Source organism: Athene noctua, chromosome Z (assembly GCF_965140245.1).
Source record: "Athene noctua chromosome Z, bAthNoc1.hap1.1, whole genome shotgun sequence".
Lineage (NCBI taxonomy): Eukaryota > Metazoa > Chordata > Aves > Strigiformes > Strigidae > Athene > Athene noctua.
In genome coordinates, this window is record NC_134077.1 from 39,233,960 (window position 1) to 39,257,988 (window position 24,029).

Sequence of the window (24,029 nt, forward strand, 5' to 3'; positions counted from 1 at the left end):
CTGGTCTTTAGGAAGAATGAGAAGAAACATTGCTTTATAAATTAGTAATAGTTGATGTCCTTCTTATTTGAGAAAGGATAATTCAGCCCTTTAATTCGCAAAAGTTTGAGCTTGAGGAGAAATGCAGCTAACTGAAATGGATGATTTATGAAACTTTTGAAGAGGTGACTTGTGTCTCGCCTTTTTACACCAGATGCATTAAGTCTGTGCTTGTGTAATTACCCTGAACTTGTATGCAGTCAATTGCACAAGCAAAATCAGGTCTTTTTTTTCAGCTAGTTTAAGAAAAAACAAAACCAGACAGATAATTACAGGGAAAGTGAACATGCAGACTTGATCTGATCCTTTTCAGGTACGGATTATTTTCCCTTTCTGTTTGCATTTCCCATTTTTCATTTTTTACATTTGGAACTCAAAGGTTCTTTTAGTATTTCTTTTGGACTGATAAGTCACTCTAGGAGCAAGACAACTGCAACATCAAGACGACACTTTCCAAGATTCAAACAACTTTCATTTTAATTATTTTAGCTGTATATCTTTCCATATACCCAAGCATTGTTGTGGATGCATTCCTTTTCATCCATTCATTTCATATTATGGTGATAATTATTTTCCAACCATATATACTTCTATATTATGCATGAGGTTTTGTGTAATGTTTACATATTTGCTTAAAATGCTTAGGTGTTTTTTCTCAAAATTCATATGTAGAAATTATGGAATAAAAGTATAAATGTGTGCCTCTTTCTTTAATTTCTGTTACTATTACTTGCCCTTTGAAAGCACATTAGTACATTGAAACAGAAGACCATAAATTTTCGTGGGGCTGTTTTTTAAACTGCAAGGATTATTCAGCAAGCAGGAACTACTTGAATGTTACAGAAACATGACAGAAACTTTTAGAACTTCAAAAAAAAAGGTCTAAAGTTAAATTAAGATTTTGGATTTATTTTTGTTAGTGTTACAGCCTTTGTAAAAACCTCTTCTTAAAACAATTCATTTTGCTTCATCTGCTACTCATCAGCATTTTAACCAACCACCGAAAGGTGAAAAATTTGTGTTGAATCCTTAACCCTCTACTGAGATGCATCTTAGGGTAGTCAAGTGCACTAAAACCTTGTCCTTTGGGGTGCTGCAGCACATACTACCAGAATGGGGAGATTCCTGCTGGTAATCTTCATATCTCTACATATACAGTAAATTACGTTCAGAGAACTAGAGCCAGGTAAGAGAATTAATATTACATATATTTTTACAGCTGTATTTGTCAACTTGGTCTAATAAAGTTCTGTCTATCACCTTCAGTTAAACAGCACCACTGACAAACACAGTTCAGATTTTCCTATTTATCATTATTAGTAATTTATTTTTTACTGTTTTTCAGAGAAGCTTGTATATTTTTATATTGCAAAAAAGGTAACTGGTATATTATTCTGAATTTTTAAGGTTAGATTTTACAATGAGTCAAAACTTACAAGAATTTTATAAGTTTTCATAAATTTTCTTTCTGAAGAGAAATTGTGAAGGTTCACTATTTTGTTTTAAATGGTCAATAGTTTCAACTTGTTAAAAAACACATTTTTTATAATTGATATTCTGAATCCTTCTCTAAGTGCAGAACAGCCCAACATCTGAGTAAGGTCTTTGGCAGTGTAGCTTCACCTGAGAAATGTTCTAAACACTTCAGCAAAGTGATTATTCACATAAGTAAAGGTAATGAATATTGGGTAGAGTTAAATCTTTAGCAGGCTAGACAGCAGACTGCAAAACAAACCATTCTAGCAGAATATGACAGTTTGTGGTAATTATCTTGGAACAAGACATGAAACAAATACATTTCTATAGATAACCAATACTTTGTGAAAAAACGGTTAGAGAAAGAAGCAAATGGAGAAAAATTACCCTATATGTGTCTCTGTAGTTCTGCCTTCACCACTGAACACACATCTAGCTGCTAGGATGTCATCATAGCTAACATCTACAGGATGTTCTACTGGATAGAATGCCTGAAAGACAGGATGAATCATCATAATCAGTGAAAGAGTCTCATATTATTTATGTCAATATACACACACACATACAAGAATGACAGTCCTACACACCTGAAAAGTAATTTCAGAATGGTTTCTGAATCATAATGTAATCACGATAATGCCTGGCAGTATTCACGTCCAATGGCACAACAAGTACCAGTGGAAATACCATGACACAAATCTGTGGGTACATGACTACAAATTCAGCTTCTCAGTTTTAAAAAAAGATAATTAAAATTTACACTTAGAATTAAAAAAAACAACCAACCTGTGGTAGTTGTGGACTCTGTCTACCAATCAATGTCCATTGATCATTTCTCACTCTGTATCCACTCACTACTTTACCTATAACATACCAATACGTATGTGAACATGAGATATACTTCTAGAAATTGAAGGTGTGGTGTCAGCATTTTTCTGTTAAGTATTTGATATTCCCATGTTGCAAAAAATTCTTACCTAGTCTGTGTGTATGAACTCTGTAGGCAAAAAGGTGCATTGGAAACCTTTTGTAATGGCAGGCAATGTCTGCATCAACCACTGTTAAAATATGATGGCAATAAAGAAAAACACATCATTAAACAGGAAAGTTACTCTGCTGTGCTTCATTAATTCAGTGTGATTTACAAAAGATACACTGTACAAGAGAATTTCAAAAGATACTGGACAACATCTTATATTTCTGCAGTGTCTATCTCAAGACATCTGTGAAGAAAAAATAAGTATAGTCCAAGTCACTTGAATTACTTTCTGTGATGATGTATATATAAAATGGGGCTAAAACTCAGCAGTATTTTTTCCAGCATACACTACTTCTATTTAATGAAGCAAAGTAATAGATTTGCTTACAGACTATGTTGAGGGACTACGGTAAACAGTCTGTTCAAGAGAAAATGAAAATAAACTGATACAATTCTAAACTCATGTAATTTATAATGAAGGATTGATTTTAAGATCTTACAGTTCTAGGCCTAAAGATGAAGGGTTAGATGCAGACTTCAGTTGTACAGACAACATCTGTAGGCTAGTACTTGAGTTAGGTGCAGTAACAGTAGCTAAGGAAGAGCCTACAGATGCCTCTTAGAGGTATATGGGGACTGGCTGCATTTTTCCTGTTATAACAAATTTCATGCTTTACTTAAGAACTGCAAATTAGATTGAAGATGATAAGGCAGATATCAACAGGAACAGAACTGTTTCTATTCCCCTTTCCCTCACTCCTCCAGCTGAAAAAGTAAATTTCTGCATTGATCAAATATTGGGGGGGGGGGGATTTGTTTAATATGTTTTCCTATTAAAAAGTAGAATATGTTAAGTTTCAATTCACATTAAAAATATTTCAAGTGCTGAATTCACTGAACAGCTGGAGTCAGCTGAGCATTTGACCACCTAATCCTATTGAGGCAGCTGACTATAAATGGGACAAATAGTGTTCTCGGCTAATTTAAAATTCCGATATAGCATAGGAAAATGTAAAGTCAGTGTTCAACTTCCTTAAAACAACATTCCACGTCAGCTTGAAGAAATTATATTGGGACTATCCAAGCTGAGTTTCAGGTAAAATCCACTGAGTAGGATTCTGAATAGAAACTGTTTGGAAATTTTGTTTTACAGTGTTTTTTTAGCATTTTGATCTTTTAGCCAACTAGGGACACAGGAAAGTTTTTAAAGAGCAACTCCTTAGTAGTAGAAATTCATTTATTAAAACTCAACTCTTAGTAAATCCCAATTAGCATCAATGACAAATGCACATGAATTAAAAAAAAAAACCACTATGTTTTTTTGCAGGGGGAAGGGAGGAATAAAAAAAAAAGGTAGGGCTTTTTTGGTAAAATATTAAGACAAAAAAAAAATCAAAGAAACACTCTTAAGAATCCTAGAAGCTTCAGTATTCACAAAACATTATTGTTTTGTACAACATTTTGTTCTACGACACTGATTGTCTTTGCTGACATAGTCATTGGGAAATAAACAATTTTAAAATAACTATTTTTTTCATCATTTAATTAAGCAATTAATTTGTCCATCTACAGTTCAGCAAGTCTCTGCTGAATTTTCTTCCACAATAAACAGCAAAAAAAGAAATCAGTTGTTGAAAATATATAATCACTTTGTAGAATTACAACTCACCTTTCTCACCTGGTGGTATTACAGTGTTCACGGACATCATAAGATACATTCCAGCAATCAAAGGCTGCCTGCAATTCAAAACCCGAGCTTTGCTAAACAAGTTCTTTGTAAAACCCGACCACAAGTGACATGATATGCAATACCATCTAACTCCAGTAACTTCTATTATAAGTGTTGGATTACATTTGAAACTGGTCTACTGAAAAAGAAGATGTTACACAGCACTTCTGTTTCCCTCTTTTTTTTTTTTTTTTCCCATACTGAGCTACAATTTTTAAAGCACCTTCTACAAAGAATGTGAAATAGGACAAAATGATCATCTAATTGCTGTCCCAGATTTCCAAATATGAAGTGCACAAGCTGGATTAACTCAGTACTGATAGCACCATTTCATCAAGTTTCTTAACAGAAACACAAATTTTACCTTCTGTTCTGATGAAAATAATCATAACAGCTATTTGTAAAGATACTTACTTTTGATGTGTCAGATGTAAAGTTACACCAGAGCAGTCCTTGTGTTTATCTGTAAAAACCACAAACCAGTTTAATCATCAGCAAGTGTGAATCCATGCATAATTATTCCACATTAATAACATTCTTCTGCTGTATAAAGACAAAATAAGTTTTAGTTGTACTGTCTGCAGTAAAACTTGCATACTGTGGAAACATAACTCAAATCTGCACAAAGCAGAGTATCACAGTGTATCTGTAGCAAAATTCTAATACAGAGCAAAACTCGTGGATAAAAAAATGCTTTTTTGGCACTAAAAATTGCAGATCTTTATGAACTAGTGTATGGGAGATGAAACAGTGTCGTTTTTACAATAGCAGAAAAAGTTGGTTTCCTTCAAACAAATCTGTATTTTGACAGGAGATAGAAAAATGAAAGATTTATGGAAAAGCAATGATTTTAGCCATTAACAGTGAAGCAGCCAGAAATGCTGGTAATAAAGTCAACAGGTGAACTCGTGAAATCCTGACATTGGTTCTGCTTAACACTGGATATTTTAGAAGGATATTAAAAACAGTTAATACATTTGTTAACGTACTGTATCAGTGTTATTTACTAAGGTTGACATTTTGATTTAAAGATATTATTACCTTGATAGTTACTCAATTTTAACTGTTCATGTGGGAGTTAAATCTTCATTCTTTTCCTTACCTTGTGTTTATACCAAAACCAGCTGTAGTTAGAAGATGCATATAACTCCACAGTCAGTAAACAGAAAATGCTGAAAAAATTCCCTCTAACTGTATATGCTTCAATTAAGAAAGACAAGAGTACCTATGGGTCTGCTGACAAGTGGTAACTTGGGAGAGACTTTCCTCCCATTGGTAGCTAGATTCCAAACTGAAAAAAGCAGCACATTTGAAGAGAAGGATAATGACTAGAGTGGGACAAAACAGGGAGACTAGAGATTTATAAGTATCAATTTAGTTTTTCAAACGTTAGATGTTTTCATTACACCACATTTCATTATTAAAGGATAATATTCAGTTTGATTTTTACCATCATTGATACTATAACTTTTTCAGTATGTTCAAAAAGTAGACAGTCACTATTTTTACAAAATGTATAAATTAGTACATATGTTATGCAAGTGAAAAAGTTGCTAACCCTATTTCACTAAGTTCTCACAATACTTATCATCATGGCGTCTGAGAATTCTTAGTTTCTCCAGCTCTGTGTGTCCCAACAACTGCTTCTGTATCTAAAAATCTGAACTGATAAATCACAGCTGTACCTTTACAACTAACAATTTTTATTTGGAAAAGTCTTCACTGTATACTCAAAGTAATAAAATTTAAAATGTAAAAAGTAATTGGTAGTTATGAGTCTCTCAGTTTTGCAATTTGCAGTTGAAAACATCATTATCCTGTCTTTTGAACACTGCTGAAAAACTATCCCAAAACAATAAAACCAAACCTGTCATATGCCAAACATGAGTCATGTTTGAAAAAAATCTAACCCTTATTACATCATAGTGTCTCTTTCAAAAACAGCACTGCAGGAGGAGGGAAACAACTCCAATGTACTACAGTTTGCCAGTATTAAAGTGTTTTCACACTATTTCATTTTCAGAGTATTGAAAAAATGTTCATTCAGTATTTTCACCTAAATCGAGCAATTTCAAAATGAACTGAACACAGTGGAAAAGTTGTTGCTACTATACAAGACAATCATATTAATCAGCAACAGGAGAAACACAAATCAACTTCTGGCACAAGATTGTGATCTGTAGTGCTGTGTCAAGAGTAAAATATTGGTCTAGACTTTTAAGAAATTCCTACAGCTCATTATAACTTTGTCTGTGGTTATATTTAGCCATGACCGAGCTAAACATTTTTCTAACGGCTATAGAAGTATGCTGGAAAAACTTTTTCCTTGCTTCTCCTTCCCCACAGCTCACCTCCTTGAAACATGCAAAGCCGCAGAACCCTCCACCCAAGAACACTGACTGCAGTGAGGCCATGCCCATTCCGGATTCAAACTCTTCTCAAGCTTAGCTGTGTGACCTGAACAAAAATATCCTTAAACAATGCACAAACCAAACAAAATTCTTAAAGTCTCCTTTCCAGTCTGTCAGTCCATCTTTATCTACATTGATTCCTGTGTTTCAGCTGCTCAGCAAATACACACTGCTATGGGAACAAAGAAGTTACTAGTTACTATTCACCATGCAGCAAAGACCAAAAATGCATTTTATGTACCTCAGAAACAGGTTCAAATGAAAGCCATGCAATGTTTGAGTTGGAAAGTCCACACAGAGTTTCCAAGTCAAATGAAACTGGAAGCTGTGCTTATGACTGCCTTTTGTGTGATATGCAAATATAACACAGATTAAATATTCCCTGTTTTTATTTAGACATGTCAAATCAAATCAATGCTGCATGTTAAAGCCTAACACTGGCTTCAGACTTTAAACACATAATTTTTAAAAATTGTACCTGATAAATTTGTAGTGGTTTACACGTTTAACTGCCAATAAATGCTTGAATTAGTTAAAAGGAATCGTCTGTGCTACTCCTGTTAATCATGCTTGCTAGGAGAAGTATCTCAAATACTAGAAACAGTGTTTCATTTGATTCACTCATAACTGAGAAGCCAAACTACCCTAAACAGAAATGCTCTCTTTCTGTAGGCTGATTTTGACAAAACTTCCAATACCAGTCTGACAGGCTTCCTCTCAGTCTATTCAGATCTACAATCCTGATCTGTTACATGTATAATAATCTGCCATAGAACTTGAGACTTCCAGGGTTTCCTAGATACTTAAAATCCTGTGGTTTTTTTATTCAGAATTAGAAAAATAAACACTCTTCAAAACCTACTCTCTTTTCACTCTGGGTATGTGGATTATAAATTATAGAGCACACCATTTAAACTATTTATTCAGCTTCTTCATTGCTCTATTTCTAATACTTAATAGGAACAGTGTAGCACACATAGATGACTACTAGAATACTTAAAAGCTTTCACTGTGACACAGTGGTGCTTTTTGTCAAGCTCCAAACCCCAGTCAGCCTAAGTCAGCCCTTAGATTTGTACCAGAATCTCCACATATGGTCTCAGAATTGGTTTTGCATTGTTAAAGATAAGAAGTAAGCTCAAAGTTGGAGCACAATCTCCGAGCAAGGCAATTCCAAAACTAATGCCCACTGCGAAGTAACTTTGTGCAAGTTATATTTAAAAAGACAAATACACGCAGTACAAAAATGAAGTCTTGGTAGAGATAAATTCAGTATGTTGCATTCAATATTGATCCCTAATATTTGGTACACAGAAGAACACTAGCTGAATCAGGGGGTTTTTTTGAGAGTCAAAGTGCTTGTTCTTGCTCATCTGTTCACCATCTGAAATCAATTCAGCAAAATTATTTTAAAAAGTCTAGTAACATGTAGAATGAAATTCTACCTTTATTCAGACTGTGAAAAACAAAATGCAAGCACAGACTCCCCAGTACCATTTTCACAACTTCTTTTCCAAACAGAAAAGAGACAAACAATTGTTGATCCTGGTTCAGTATAACCTTTTACAAAATGAATACCTTGTAAAGGTCACAGATGACTGACTTGCTCAAAGGATAAAATAATATATCATAGATATGACTACCTGGGAATACGTAAAATATATTTTATTCAAGACACAAATGTTAAACGTTAGGTTATCAAAAAGAAGCCCACTGAACCCAGTGTTCAAATAAGACTAGAAATCAAATGACAACCTACAATTCACACATTTACGAAGAAAATTTTTAAGGTATCTACCAGCTTTGTGGCCAAAATTAATTACTCCCCCCAACAAAAAATCCCCCAAACAAATCCAACACTAAAAACCCTACAACCCCCTCACAAAAGCAGGTACATCTGTGATATTACATGTAATGTGGTAACATAATTCTTGTAGGGAATGATAGTGGAAAGAAATATATCTATTCTCCATGAAGAAGTGGAGGTTAGAAGGAGCTGAGAACACATGTTATGCATGCCTTGTGCAAGAAAAGAGAGGGAACAAGCAAGGAAATGAGGAAGGAACCAAAGCTGAACAAAAATTAAAGAATTTCCCAAAAGGAGCTTACTTTTGTCAGTACTTACATACTGACAAAATTATTAATTGCTTCAAACAATGCAAACAATTAAAAAAATGCAACAGTTACACATATAGAAAATGATGGAATGTGATTAACTTTCATACAGAACAAGTTAAAAGATTATTATTGATAATTTTTAATTACTTTGATCCTTGGGGATAACATCTACGTTCTCAGATGTGCTGGAAAGGACAAAGATAATAGTATGGTGGGTTACAAACAACAGTAGTCTTTGTTTATAGGGAGAGTAGGAAAAAAAAATTCGAGAGATTGGAAAAAACCCCACATTTTTAAAAATCATATTTTGATGGTACTTAATATGGTAGAATAAATCAAGAACAGTATGACAACTGCACTGCATACTCCTACAGTCCAAACTGAAAGTTGACTGGGTGCCTTATGGTTCTCATGATGGCTAGATTTACTTTTAATTGAATCTGAATCCTAAACACTCATGAATATATAAAAAAGACAGACAAATTTCTGACAACTTTTTACTTGTTACATAACTCAATCTAATATCAGCTTTAACTCCAAGGCAAAATATTTTTTGATTCTGCAATATAAAAGGTGAAGAAAGTCAAATAGAACAACTACTATTTTTCTAAGATGGCTCTTTGCCTATATCTCCATTTTTTTGTAAATTTATTTTTGGTTTTCCAGCTTATTTTTTAATTATGTGTATTTTACACAAGATACAATAAGGTTTATTTTGATATCTGAACATGAAATGCATATCTAAATATTAATATTTAGCTCTGGATTACATCTAGGGAGGCAGAGAAAGCATAATTAGTTTAATAACTGGTCAACATATTCAAGCCAAATATTTAGACTTGCAACGAACTGTAAGTCAGAAAATTAAACTCTGAATAGTGCTTTTGAATCTCTGATGTGCTACTGAAAGCATAACAAGTTAACTGAGTATACTTCATCATTTGTCCTCTGTTCTGAATTACAACAACTGTACGTGCTTACAGATAAACTATAATGAGTATATTCTTGCAATTTGACAAGCCACAGTTATTAACAGACACCTCACTCATACAAAAAGCTCCCTTTAGGTCATTCTCGAAGTTTAAAAATACCTGTAAAACTAGTTGAAGGTTATGCTTCAAATATCTGTGAACATCACATCAAGGTTTAGGACATTTAATTTATTAGAGGATTTAAATTATATTCTGTTCTGGAATCTTGACAGGCAGACTACATTAACCACATTTTTTTCTCACAAAAATGGCTCAAAAGGTAGAACATTTTTCACTCTAAAAATGAGATGACTACCCAGTAAAAGGCGCTGAAATAAAACAGACAGCATTCTGTCATACCCTAACTGTTGAAACAGTACATGACACTAGTATCATCTCCTAAATTAGTCCCATCAAGTTCATACTTCTTAAACTTTTTTTTTGCAGGCTTATATCTATGACATTGATCTTCACGCAGAGATTCTAGGCAAAAAAATAAGGAAATCTGCTGCAGGGGGGGTGTTGGTGTAAAATCAAGTTTTAACTCCAGGTGTTAACTTACTTCACTATAGTTTATCTAAGCGGGCAAGTGGATTTTTTGAGAAGAAGCTCTGACTACAAAATTAATTTTCTAATAAAAACTTCAAAACACATCCTCAACTAATGTGCAGTGGAGATTACTGATCTCATTCGTTTCCTTTTTTTTTTTTAATAACCACATACATATACTTATGAGTGCAAATAAACAGTGAGAATTCTCAGTGTCCCCAAACAATAATGAAGAGCAGGCTCTCAACTAACATGCTCTCTTCAGAGGCTTAACTATTTGTGACTTTAGCAGGCAAAGAATCTGATGGGCTGTATGGGTCTGTCTGAACTGTCTCATGAAAAACAGCTCTTTCAACTTCAGTTGTGTATATTTGCACATACACTCCAGTCAAATAGTGCTAGCACGCTAAATTTTATTCCCTCCTCCTCCTTCTCAGTTACCATTATGCTACATTGTATCTTCATGTCATGGTAAAAATCATACATTCAACTTCAGACAGTAGTACTGAAAATCCTCAATGAGTATTGGCTAGACCTTGCCAAAGGGGTATAGAAGAGGCAGCACGGCACTGGGACACTGCCAGCTACAGGGTAACTTCTCTGTTCAAAACCAAACACACCTATGGATCATTTACCATGGTACCACAGAAGGATTCAAAAGCCACGAGTAGCTCAAACTATTGGTGTAATGCATATTCTTCCCTTAATTTTTAGCTAGTATTCAGCTTACTTCCCCTTTCTTCTTTCAAGACCAGCATTTTGATTATCATTAGCCAATGAGGATCTTCACATTCTCATTTGAATCTTACGTAGTAGTGTATCACAGCTGAGTTCCAAGAGAATGACCACCCACTGTTTTTTTTGTTTCTGAAGACTAGAGAGACCCTAACCAAAAAACTCCATACAGGATGTAGTTCACAGAGTAAAAATAAGAATTCTCAAAGGTGTCAGAACAAGGTATTTCAGGTTTAAAGAACAAAGTACAACATGAAATCTAAATAAATAAAAAAAATAAATTAACCTTGTCCCAAAAAATCTTAGATCATCAATATCTCAACATGTGTTAATGAAATTCAAATTTCATTAATCCAAGCTTATAATGTATGGGCTGGATGACCAGAGAGTGAGGTGCATTGAAAACTGTTTGAATGGTCAGGCCCAGAGAGTGGTGATCAGTGGTATAAAGTCAAGCTGAAGGATGGTATCTAGCAGTGTAACCCAGCCAATACTGGGTCCAGTCCTGTTCAACATCTTCATTAATGAGCTGGATGATGGGACAGAGTGTAGCTTCAGCAAGTCTGCCAATGGCACCAGACTGGGAGGAGTGGCTGATATGCCAGAGAATTACTCTGCCATTCAGAGGGACCTTGACAGACTCGCGAGGTGGGCTGACAGCAACCTCATGAAGTTCAACAAGGAGAAGTGCAAAGTCCTGCACCTGGAGAGGAACAACCCCAGTCACCAGTACATGCTGGGGGCCACCCAGCTGGAAAGCTCCTTGGCAGAAAAGGCTTTGGAGATCCTCCTGAACACAGGGCTGAACGTGAGACAGCTATGTGCCCTTGCTGCAAAGGAGGCTAATGGCACCCTCAGCTGCATTAGCCAAAGTGCTGCCAGCAGGCCAGGGACGTGATCCTTCCCCTCTACTCAGCACTGGTGAGGCCACACCTGGAGTACTGTGCCTAGTGCTGGGCCTTCCAGTACAAGAGAGACATGGACATACTGGAGAGAGTCCAAGGAAGGGCCACAAAGATGATGAAAGGACCGGAGCACCTCTCTTCTGATTAAATGCTGGGAGAGCTGGAAATGTTCAGCCCGAGAAGGCTCAGGGGGGATCTTACCCATGTATATAAATACCTGAAGGGAAAGTGCAAAGATGACATAGCTAGGTTCTTTTCAGTGGCGCCCAGTGACAGGATGAGAGACAACGGGCACAAACTGAAACACAGGAGGTTCCCTCTGAACATCAGAAAAGACTTTTTCACTGAGAAGGTGACTGAGCACTTGCCCAGACTGGTTGTGGAACCTCCATCTTTGGAGATATCAAATAGCCACCTGGACATGCTCCTGGAAGATCAGCTGTAGGTGGCCCTGTTTGAGCAGGGGTAGATGGACCAGATGACCCCCAGAGGTCCCTTCCAACCTCAACCATTGTGATTCTGTGAAACACTCACTGACAACTATAATCATATGGCCATGCTTGAAATGACAGTTTAATATTTCTTTTAGAAAAGTATGAAAAGACACTGTCTTCACTAGTTACAACTTTTTCCAAACACAGATACTGTGATTGACTGGTCAGTGTATGTCATCTTTCTCACCAGCTATTCAATCAAGCAAGGTTACAGATTAAGGGTGTTCACAGGTACTTGTTTCAACTTTCTTAAAGAAAACACTGAGCAGGGAAAAACAAGTTTCTTCCTACACTTAAAATTATTAATCTGTTTCTTCATTACTTTAAATCATTTGCTCTATATTTTTTGAAGAAAAAACATCTGTTCACTTTTCAAACATTTATAAAGATAAATCAAGTTTATAAAGAAATAAACATACAAACTTTATTACAAATATGCCCACTGATTTCTACATTTGTGAATAGCACTAACAAGCAAAATTGTTTTCTACAGGTAATATAAGTATTTTTAATGCTCTAACTGATATAACTTACAGAACAAATTTCCAAAATACATACCTCTAAAAGCACTAATATCCCCATAGTGTACCTGAAGCACAAAAAATCTGCCACCTGTTTGCCCTCCAACTCTGAATCCAACACCTAAGAGAAGGAAAATGCATTGTTTTCAGAAACAGCAAAATGTAAGATTGTTCACCACTGCTGACCGTATCTAAAACCACAAATCACTGTAACGGCTTAGTGACGGGGTAGAAAATTTCACTGAGACACCAGTGACGAAAACATCCTGAAAACACCACTATCACAACACATGTTCCCAGACTAAGAAGCTAGGACCATAACTTAGATATTAATGAACAGATACCTGCTTTAAGCAAACAGTTCTCTTAATCCAAGAATATCAATACAAATCACATATATATATATATATATATATATAACACTATATACAAAAAAAGTAAAAATCAGGTTTTGCCATCCTCGTAGGATTTGGTAGAATTTTAATTTCTCATACAATCTGCGAATGACACAAACTGATTAACGTTGACTTCCTAAGAACACACTCAGAATGAAAAGCTAAAAAGATCTGCAATATATTTTGAGGTATAAATTAATATTGTATGTAAAAAAAATCTTGTGGAAATTATGAAGTTATGTTCCTTTTTGACAGAAGTAAGCACAGGAACAGAAGAAAATGGAGGAATTTAAAACAGAAACAGCAAAATATCACTATCACCAAAGGGGATTCTCTCAACTAATTCTACAGTGAACACTGTTTGAAAGAAGAAGCGAAAGCAATTTATTCCTGTTCGGTCAGTGAGTCCCACTAGATTAAACACTACTGATAACAAAGCTTACTTACAAACAGGACCACAAATGAGTATCATTATGAACCCTCTCCAAAAACCCAGTGCTTATGGACAGCTTAGAGACAAGAAAATTATTGCTAGCTGGGGTTTAACAGCAGAGCAAACACCAGGCTTCCTTAGAATCCTCCAAGCAACATTTTTTTTAACTTGACATTCTGATAACCAAATCAAATAACATTTGTGCTGGTGTGTAAGTGGATTATTAAAAATAAACCTCTTCATGATACTGTGCACTGCTCATGGTTATGAAAAGAGGCAGTAAAAGATAAAAGAAAAAATTTCTGTAATTCAAGGTATTTTCAGACTGAGGCTACATAGATGGTAGATATATCTAGGACCTTTAGCGGTTATTAGAAAGAACTACTCCCTGTCTTCCAGACACACCCACTCCAAGTAGCTTTAAAAATTTTGATTGAATTCAGCAAAGTCATCTATCATACAAGAAAAGTGGGTATATAAAGATCCTACTCAACCACATCAAAGCATTAAGAAATAAGAATCACATAAAATTCTCAAGTATACTCATGACACAAAAAAGTTTCAGTATTCAGGCTGAACTTGTTTGTGTTTTCCCAAACAAACAAAACTATTTTAATGCAGTCTGTGCGCTACTGAAAGATATATAAATAGTATCCTTCCAGTAACATGTAGGAGAAAATGCAAGATTAATACTATATAAAAACAAAGCATTATATTATGACCATTATCTATCCCTTAGCCTTTTTTTCCCCTGCTGAAACCCATGTTACAGCAAACAGCATGACAGAAAACCCCAAGCATAGCAGAATATATTCATAGTTTGTAAGACTGACGTCTATATAGTATCCATCAACTAGACATAAAAACATTACAGGAGGTTCCTAGATAAGCCAGGTGCTTACTTCCACATCTTCTCTCCCTTGACCCTGCACACAAGAGCTTCACATTAAAGGCACAATACCTTTGGGTAGCTGGGTGGGTGGAGCATTTCTTGCCCAAGCATACAAAATGTTAGATTTGTCTTTGCATGTTCCTTCATCACAGTCCCTAAAAATATGAGGAAAGAAAACAAAAGGCATATAATTTTTAAGTTATGAAATCAGAAAAGGACAGGTGAATTACATCCACTAATTTTAAGATCCTAATGTAGACTGCTTTCCTAGATCCTCCTTTTTTCTTTTTTTTTTTTTTTTCCTCCCTCTGCCTTAAGATCATGTTAAACATACAGGGTCAAAACCAGAGACAGTTCTGATGGTCCCTGCCAACCTAGTAATGAAAAAGGAACCTTGTGTGAGAATGCACTATATGGTAATTTCTAGCACTATTAGCTGAAGTGCCACAAAATTACAGTGGTTGCCACATTTACACAGAGGGACAGGACTCATGTGCAGAACAGAAAAAAACCACACGCCATCAAAGCTTTAAGTCAAAATTGATATTTTAAATTAATTTTAAAAAGGTGGCAAGAAGCTGCATATGAATCAAAAGGTGTGAATCAACAGGTAAGGAGGCACTCACGTTCTTCTGTGTACTTAAGTACGTGGAAGAGTGTGATTAATGCAAGCTTACTGCTTGAAGTTATTTTTTTTTTCCACTGCACAATTTTTTGGTTTTCATAAACAAAAAAACCCACACACTTGAAAAAAAAAAAAAAAAAAAAGCTGGGGGGGTGGGGGTGAGGGGGTAGAAAAAAGAAGCTTTTGCCAGGTTAGAGACCCCAAACAGGTCACAAATACTTAAAAAACCCAAGAGCTCTATCATTATCCATAGTCTCTGCAGCTACACCTTGCAGGCAACACTGAGGGTGAAGTGTGAAAGACTCCCAAAGCTCTAGACACCTTGAATCTTAAAGAACTGATAAACTCAGGGCACAGACACTACCGAATCTGTAAAAGACCAGTCAGACACAGTAGTACAGATAGCACATGTACCTGGACCACATCCAAGAGGGCACTAACTGTTGTACATGGGTATAGGTTACAGGATGAAATACATGGATAAACAGGGGGCGCTAGGGGACTTTCTAAACACTCACCTAGAAGTCACTTCTCTCTCTCAATACTCTATTAGGGAAAAGGGTTATTTAGAGTGCAACTGTACCTTCTTCAGAATGACAAAGCATCGGGGGCACTAAACACGGAGTTCAGAAGTCATTTCACAGGCACAGCATACATAGGTATGCCTTTTAGAAAGCCTCAGCCTGAAACTATTCAGACTACATCAACTGATGCAAGCCAGGTGCAACGAAGGTTGCCAACGTTTCAGTCCAAAACAAAATGGTACTGCCCCTTTTCTGTTTATTACTGCTGATAAAATCAGACCTGGGAAATCTTTTGTACACATAAAGCACAGTATCAGTCACCTTAAATACTTGGAAAAATAGTCTCACACAGTATGAAGATGAGTGAAAAAAACATAAAAGACCAGGACTTTTAGTGGATGCAGGCTCAGTAATGTTTCTGTTGAGGATGCCTGAGCCATATGTGCCACTTTTCAGAACAAATGACAATGCTTTCCAGGCTGCACTCCCAGGGATAACCAAATCTTCTAGTGCGTAGGTAAAATCTCTTCAGTGGGACCTTTTATGTTTTTGTGATCCCAGAGAGCCTTACTACAATATAGGTGCCGTGTTTCTTTCTGACAGAAGGCATTGCCATAATCATCCAAGACAAAAGGGAACAATGCCGCTTCTTCCTTCTCATTAATTTTGCTCATAACACATATTTCTAGACCTTTACAACTACTAATTTGGTCATCTCCCTCTTCAAACATGCCCCAATGGACAAGTAAAAGTTATTTCAGCATAGGTGAAATGTTTCATGACTACCAATTCATACAGATGCAGGTAAAAGCTGTGCAGCTTCCAACCCCTATAACCCAAAAAACCCAAAAAAAGACTTCAGGAATCTAACCCAGTATTCAGCTGCACAGTTTGGAAATGTGTTGAAGAGACGGGTTAGGAGGAACAACAGCAGGAACCACAAGCAGTCACAGCTTTATCACCACACTGTGGGACAGCTAGCCTTGGTTTACACCACCATATATTTTAGTACCACATTAGACAGGTAAAAAAACCTGCATAAACTGTTACAAACTTTCCTCCTAAGACACTGGCTGATGGAGGAGGAAGGCTGTATGGGAGAAAGATGAAATACATGCACTGCTCTTTCATTATGCTTAAAAAATGGCCAACCCTCTCATTTAACCATCAATGCTGATCTTGAAACTTTGATTTTTCAGAAAAATACAAACCTAGAAGAGATTACAAAGAAGAGTTAAGATAACTGATGAACAAATTTAAAAGCAGGAAGCTAGTAAAAAGGACAGATTAAAAAAAAAAATTAAGCAATCACTGAAATTCATAGTTTCTTGGCATGTAAAAAAATCATGAGATTCTGAATGGGTGGCACAAGATGCCTTAAAAAACAGACTATAACTGCATCCTATACTGTATTGTATTTACAGGGGGGCAGGGAAGGGTATGCAAATAAATAGAGCTTACTGCCTGCTTCTCAGATCTTTGTTTTTTGCAAACTGTCCTGGACATTTCAAAGGCATTTTCCTCAATCTTGGGTAAGCTCAGGAGCTGGGTTTTTTAATGGCACTGGGGTTTTGACTGATTACCTAGACTGAAAGCAAAACATTTCACTATGTCAGCAATACCAGTTTTTGGCTATCCTTGTAGGATATTTTCACTGTTTGGGAAAACAAAGACTTTATTTATTTATTTATCTATGTATTTATTTATTTATAACCCACTCCTTGATTCTAACAGAGTCTTGTAAAAAGAGGTAATTGAGGTGACTGGGTAAGAAAAATGATCATTTTTAGTTCTTAGGTGCAGAACATTCTGGAGCAGTGACAAGGGTAAGAAACTACACTCAGAAATATAAATCTTTATATTGCTCCCACTCTCCCCTAAGCAATGAATTACAAGTATTTCACTGAACCACTCGACATATTTTGCCACCTTTACTGAACTACTGATATTAAAAGCTTCCAAACCCATGCTCTCCTGCCAACAGAAGCAGCTAGTCTGATGGAGGAATTACCGAATGCTGACTTACAACCTGTACTTTATACATTTGATTAGATTAGCTATCTTATTTAAAATTGCCCCGCCTGATCTCAAAAGAAAGGCTACATCTATGGATCATCTCATTCATGGGAGTTCATTTCAGTGTTAGGTTTGACACAGACACAGCAAGAGACCTGTCTTGCCAGGAGACTCCGAAGTTCTGAATAAATCAACATTTTTTTTAAAAATCATTCACATGTATAATCTATGGACAATCTGCACTTTTGATGAATCAGTTCAGGCATGCTACTTTGATTTCAGCACAGTTTATCAGCTCGGGTAAAACTTCTTGTCATAGTGGTTGAACTCTTTTTAGGGCCAATTATGATCAAGAAAAAGAAGCATTTACACCTTTTTTTGGTGCAATGAACAACACTGAGCAAATGAGCCCTGGGAGCCTACTTTATTTCTGTGGAAAGGCCTGGGTACTTCAAGAAGAGAGAAACACCCATTCACTCCTTTAGCATTTGTTCAGATAAAGATTCTGCCACATTGCAATGAACATGACTCTGCAAAGCAGTAAAGGTCCCACACCATTAGACAGCCTTTCAGAAGGGCTGGGGTATTTGCATGAACATCATTAAGTCACCAGAAACACCAGCAGGCCAGAGAGGCACCACATTTTGGCTCAGCACTGCTATTGCCACAGGGCAGTAATCCCAAGAAAGTTAGCTGGATGCTTTCCCATCCCTCCACACTCAAAACTGGCCTGAATAAAACTTCATGCTCCAGGGAAATGAATTTTGTCCTTGCATTCTGAATGCTTCTGAAGGGCGGTTTTTCTGTAATACCCCTAGTACACATCATGATTGTATGAAAAACAGACCCTGACTTGTTATGTTTTAATGTTCTTACAACGATTACAAACCATCTGACTGATGTTGCCCAGAATTGTGATGAAGAAACTACAATGAAGCAAAAAAATCAATGTGGTATGCCTTAGGTGAATAAAAATTGACTATGTAAAAATGTTGACCATGAACACTTGCTAAACAAGTCTTACACTGGTGACTTCAAATGTCAGCTCTCAAACCACCATTCTTTTCCCTCGTAAACAGAAGAGCAAGTGAGGTCATCACTTACTAGTCTGCAGGTAACAAAAAGAATAATAAATAACAAAACAAGATAGAAAATCTCATCCTTAATATACAATCATCAGAACTACTTAAACAAAATTAGCTCTAGTGGTTGGAAGCTTCTAGCAAATTTAATCTAGTAGGAAAATGTTTGCTTTTAAATTATACATACTCTGTAAAGACTTACAAGATGTGCAACACTTTTTACATGTCTGAACATTTAAATGAACATATTTACATATTTACAACACAGATATTTATAGATATAAAAATATATGCACACACACATATATGTCTCTACACACACATACATTTATTATATACACACATGGACACACAGCGAACAGGCATTTATCAAGCTTGTTTATGTAATTATGTATAACACATGTGATTGTCGTCTAGCCTTCCAGACAGCCATGTGCAAAGAAAGATGAAACCTTCCAAACTGTTACAACAACAGGAATGTTAAATAATGAGACACTAAATGAAGAATTTTTATTTTGAGAATGGAAAGAAAACACTACATATCAGAAACTACATTAAAAAATTACCAAGATTCAATGAAAAACTGCATATAAAAAATCGGAAATATCAGATTTAAATACAACACTAATGTACTGGGTTTGGCTGAGTTGGAGTTAATTTTTCCCACAGCAGCCCTCATAGTTCTGTGCAATAGTGATAGCTAGAAAGGTAATAACACACCTGTGCTTTAGTTACTGCTGAACAGTGCTCGCACAGCATCATGGCTGTCTCTCCAGCATTCCCCCCTCACCAGTGGGCTGGAGGTGGGCAATACCGTGGGAGGGGACATATCCAGGACAGATGACCCAAACTGACCAAAGGGATATTCCATACCATAAGATGTTTGTTCAGCAACAAAAGCTAAGAGAAAGAAGGAGGACAGGGGGCATTCACTATTACAATGTGTGTCTTCCATAAAAAAGGCTGAATATACTGATGCCCTACCTCCTGCCCTTGGGCCACAACAACCCCCAGCAGCGCTACAGGCTTGGGGAGGAGTGGCTGGAGAGCTGCCAGTCAGAGAGGGACCTGGGGGTGTTGATTGACAGCCGGTTGAACAGGAGCCAGCAGTGTGCCCAGGTGGCCAAGAAGGCCAATGGCATCCTGGCTTGTGTCAGCAATAGTGTGGCCAGCAGGGACAGGGAAGGGATCTGACCCCTGTACTGTGCACTGGTGAGGCTGCACCTCGATTCCTGTGTTCAGTTTTGGGCCCCTCACTACAAAAAGGACATTGAATGACTCGAGCGTGTCCAGAGAAGGGCAACGAAGCTGGTGCAGGGTCTGGAGCACAGGTCATATGAGGAGCGGCTGAGGGAACTGGGGGTGTTTAGTCTGGAGAAGAGGAGGCTGAGGGGAGACCTCACCGCCCTCTACAACTACCTGAAAGGAGGTTGCAGAAAGCTGGGGATGAGTCTCTTCAACCAAGTAACAAGTGATAGGACAAGAGGTAAAATGGCCTCAAGTTGCACAAGGGAAGGTTTAGACTGGATATTAGGAAGCATTTTTTTACAGAAGGGGTTGTTGGGCATTGGAATGGGCTGCCCAGGGCCGTAGTGGAGTCCCCATCCCTGGAGGTGTTTAAGAGTCAAGCTGACATAGTGCTGAGGGATATGGTGTAGTTGAGAAGAGTCAGTGTTAGGTTAATGGTCAGACTAGATGATCTTCAAGGTCCTTTCCAACCTAGATAATTCTGTGATTCTGTGATTGCTGGGAAGTGACTGCTGATGGGAAGTAGAGAATAAATCTTTTGTTTTCCTTTGCATCCATGTGGCCTTTGCTTTTGCTTTACTAAATTATCTTTATCTTGACTCACAAGGTTTTTTTCCATCTTATTTTCTCCCCACTCTAACCTGCTAAGGAAGGGAGTGATACAGCAGGTTTGTGAGCATCTGGCATCCAGCCAAGGTCAACCCACCACAACTAATTACATATTTTATCATTTGACAAGTAGGTATTAAGTACAGACATCAAGAACAAACATTACCTGCCACACTGCACAGACTGCCACTGAGTTTCCTGCTGACAGTTTTTCTTCTGGAAGAGTGATCATACAGCCGAGAAGCTCAAACTACCTGAAGCCTAGGCTCAAACCTAGGATTTGAGTCTGATTCAGCTCTAAAGATCTTTAAGACTTTCCAGCTTTTGATCTAGAAAGCTTACTAACTAAATATTTTACCTCCGTCTTCAGAACATCAGCTAGACGTGATTAGGCATCATCTCATTATTTTATCTCAACGTAAGCAACTGATCAATCCTTAGCAATATAATTCTATCACGTATGGATTATTCCAAGGCTCTACTGAAACTACATCCAGACATAGGAAAACAAACTACAAGTACAATCTACTCAGCTTTAAGTAGGATACTCAAGATGTAAACTGGATTTAAAAGGCCACAATGGGAACAGTTTCACGTTCATGTATATTTCACATTAAACCATTCAAGAAGTATATTCTAACATATAGGATACAATAAGAAGAACACAGAAAAGCTGCTTGCTGGGAAAAGGAATCAGTAGAAATTCTGTGCTTTCATCATTCTTCACTTTTAAAGCATCTGCTTTTCTTGCAAGACAAAATTACACTTTCAATATTAGAACTGTTGGTTGAGAAGATCAAACTTTTAATGAAAGTTCGTTGCATGTTCAAAATATTAATCAAATCATGTCGCAAAACATGCAGAGATTATTCAATTCATTTATATTTTCTGTGGAAAAATAAAATACTATAATAATAATATATATACAATATATATAATATGTATTTAATATATAAAATATAAAATATATTATACTGTACTATTTTACACTAAATTCCAGCTCTACTTACCATTTTGGTTAATACTTCTAAGACAAACTGTGATTATAAAACTCTACCAGAAAATTTACATTAAAATTGTTTCACAGATCAGAATAAGACATATAAACTTTGCAGTGTCAGCAAAACGATCTCATCTGCTCTACCTTGAAAACCTGGAGAAAACTTGCAAAATTACTGTAGAGATTATTAACTTCTACCTACCTTTCACATTCTCTTCACTTTGCTTCCCCACACCTGTTTTAACGGCATTGAGAGCTTCCCTCTGTCCTCACTGCTTTGACATTTTGAAGGGCAAGTCAACTACCAGACACTTGACAGAGAGAATCTTCCTCAGCTTACCTCTCACTCAGTTTCTTTCTGGACACCTGATACACCACCTTCATACACAGAAAAACAGCCAGCTGTAGAGGAAGCCTTGACTTCTTGGCATCCAATGGCACCCTGTTAACTATAGCTCCTGTCTCCTTGTCTCCTCAGTCAATTAGTCATGGAGAATCAGAAAAAAGACCTTTTTCTCCACCTTACAGAGGAGTTAGTTAAAAAAAAACCAAAACATTTTATGTGTGGAAAGACTGGAATATTATACATTTCTTCTTCCTTCCAAATTTTTCTGCTTTTCCAATAAATTACAACACTGGAAAAGGTTTATGTGGAAGCAATTAACACAGAAGTAGTTAGGTACTATAATAAAAGCAAGTTGCAACTCTTACCAGTAATTTTTGGTAGAAGAGGGTTCATTACATCCGAAGAGTAACATGTGATGGACAGTGTCCATGCTGGCATGAGGCTTAAAGTCAACTGAAAAACAAATGACAAAACAATTAAGCTATCCTTACTCTCACCATGTTACATAAGCAAGAGCTTTCTGTGCCATTTTTTCTCTATACTACTAGAAACAAGGTATGTGTCCCCACTCATTTATTTACCTTCTGCATTTCACTTACAAGCTTTCCTTAAATTCCCATTCAACAGCCTGTCTCCCAAGCTATAACACTGCACATCATTAAGAAAAAGAAGTTCCAAGGTCCCACTCAAAACTGCTGTTTTTCTCCAAAAGTTAAAAATGACACTTAGTAAACTTATCAGTGTATCCCAAACCACAAAAATTTACAGTCTGGTTTCAATCTAGCTTCACAATTCACTTGTGATTTAATAATACTTTTCTACTTCTTCTGTACTTTGTCATCAAAAATACAAACAGTAAGTTATAGATAATAGCAATTAACAACCTATGCATTAGTGATATCTTCTTCCAGCATTCCACCTGGTTAACATTTTTGCTGCATATTTCTTGGGACAACAGTTCCAAGAAGGGATTACGATTTATTCTCACTAATATGTCAAACTCTTCAGAATGGAAAACAAGATCTGTTTAAAGTCAACAGAATTTCATTGCTCAAATAGTTCTCTGTATTAGAAATTTAGATGAAGATGAATGCTCAGCACTCAAATGTCTGTTCATATCCCATGCCACAAACTAAACACTGTTTTGTTTTCTCAAATGATCAGTAACATGGTTAGTATAGGAAAAAGTTTATCCATATCACACTGTAGTAACATTGACCATGAATGTACAATGATGGCATTTCTAGAAGTAAAGCAAGCTACATTGTGTAATCTCCTTTATTACTACTGAAATGATGTGTCAGATGCAGGGAATGCATTCTTGATATAAGACAGAGAAAGACCTTGCAGAGTTTTTAACCTTATCCTACAGCAGAAATTCCAAAGCCAAGTCACTCCTGCCCTTACATGTACATAGACACTGAGTAGACTTCAAGTATCTTTTAGCTGTTGTAAGAATGGGCAGGTGGTGAAGCTGCAAACCACACTATTCTGCTCCCAAACTCTGCAGATTTATCTGCACTCTGAACTCAGAAGTTAAACATGCGGCTGAGGCAAGGTTCCTGGAATAAATGATTATGTGTATTTAAGAAACATCAAACAAAAGCCTTATATTCTTTATGTAAGCACAACCTCCACATTTTACATTAATGAACAGAACATTACTCAATACTTAAATACTTATTTTTTATGCATGAAGAAGCGCTACAAAATTATTACTAAAATAGTAGTAACAATTTTGGTATATACACCTAACCTGAACAAAGTCTTATTTACTTTCCTCTACTTTGAATTATGAACTCCAGGAAAAAAAAGAATGAAGAGAACATGACATCAGTTTAATCTTAATAGAGTCTAGTTAAGCTATGTATTAAAAAAATTAATTTCTAAGAAGTTAATCTTTGCAAATAACAATTCAATGATATAAAGTTG

At 36.4% G+C, this 24,029-nt stretch overlaps 1 protein-coding gene across 6 annotated transcripts in view; it reads right to left on the bottom strand.

The window, feature by feature from the left end:
- The window catches only part of PAM (peptidylglycine alpha-amidating monooxygenase), a 149,408-nt gene that overhangs the window by 46,882 nt on the left and 78,497 nt on the right, over positions 1–24,029 (bottom strand). For all 6 annotated transcript variants that reach the window (XM_074933223.1, XM_074933222.1, XM_074933220.1 and 3 more), the window contains exons 5-12: positions 22,463–22,550; positions 14,717–14,802; positions 12,965–13,048; positions 4,638–4,686; positions 4,164–4,231; positions 2,493–2,573; positions 2,302–2,378; positions 1,903–2,006 (exon numbers count right to left, since the gene is read on the bottom strand). In XM_074933223.1, coding sequence (XP_074789324.1) covers positions 1,903–2,006; positions 2,302–2,378; positions 2,493–2,573; positions 4,164–4,231; positions 4,638–4,686; positions 12,965–13,048; positions 14,717–14,802; positions 22,463–22,550 — 637 coding nt within the window. The remainder of the gene's footprint in view (positions 1–1,902; positions 2,007–2,301; positions 2,379–2,492; positions 2,574–4,163; positions 4,232–4,637; positions 4,687–12,964; positions 13,049–14,716; positions 14,803–22,462; positions 22,551–24,029) is intronic.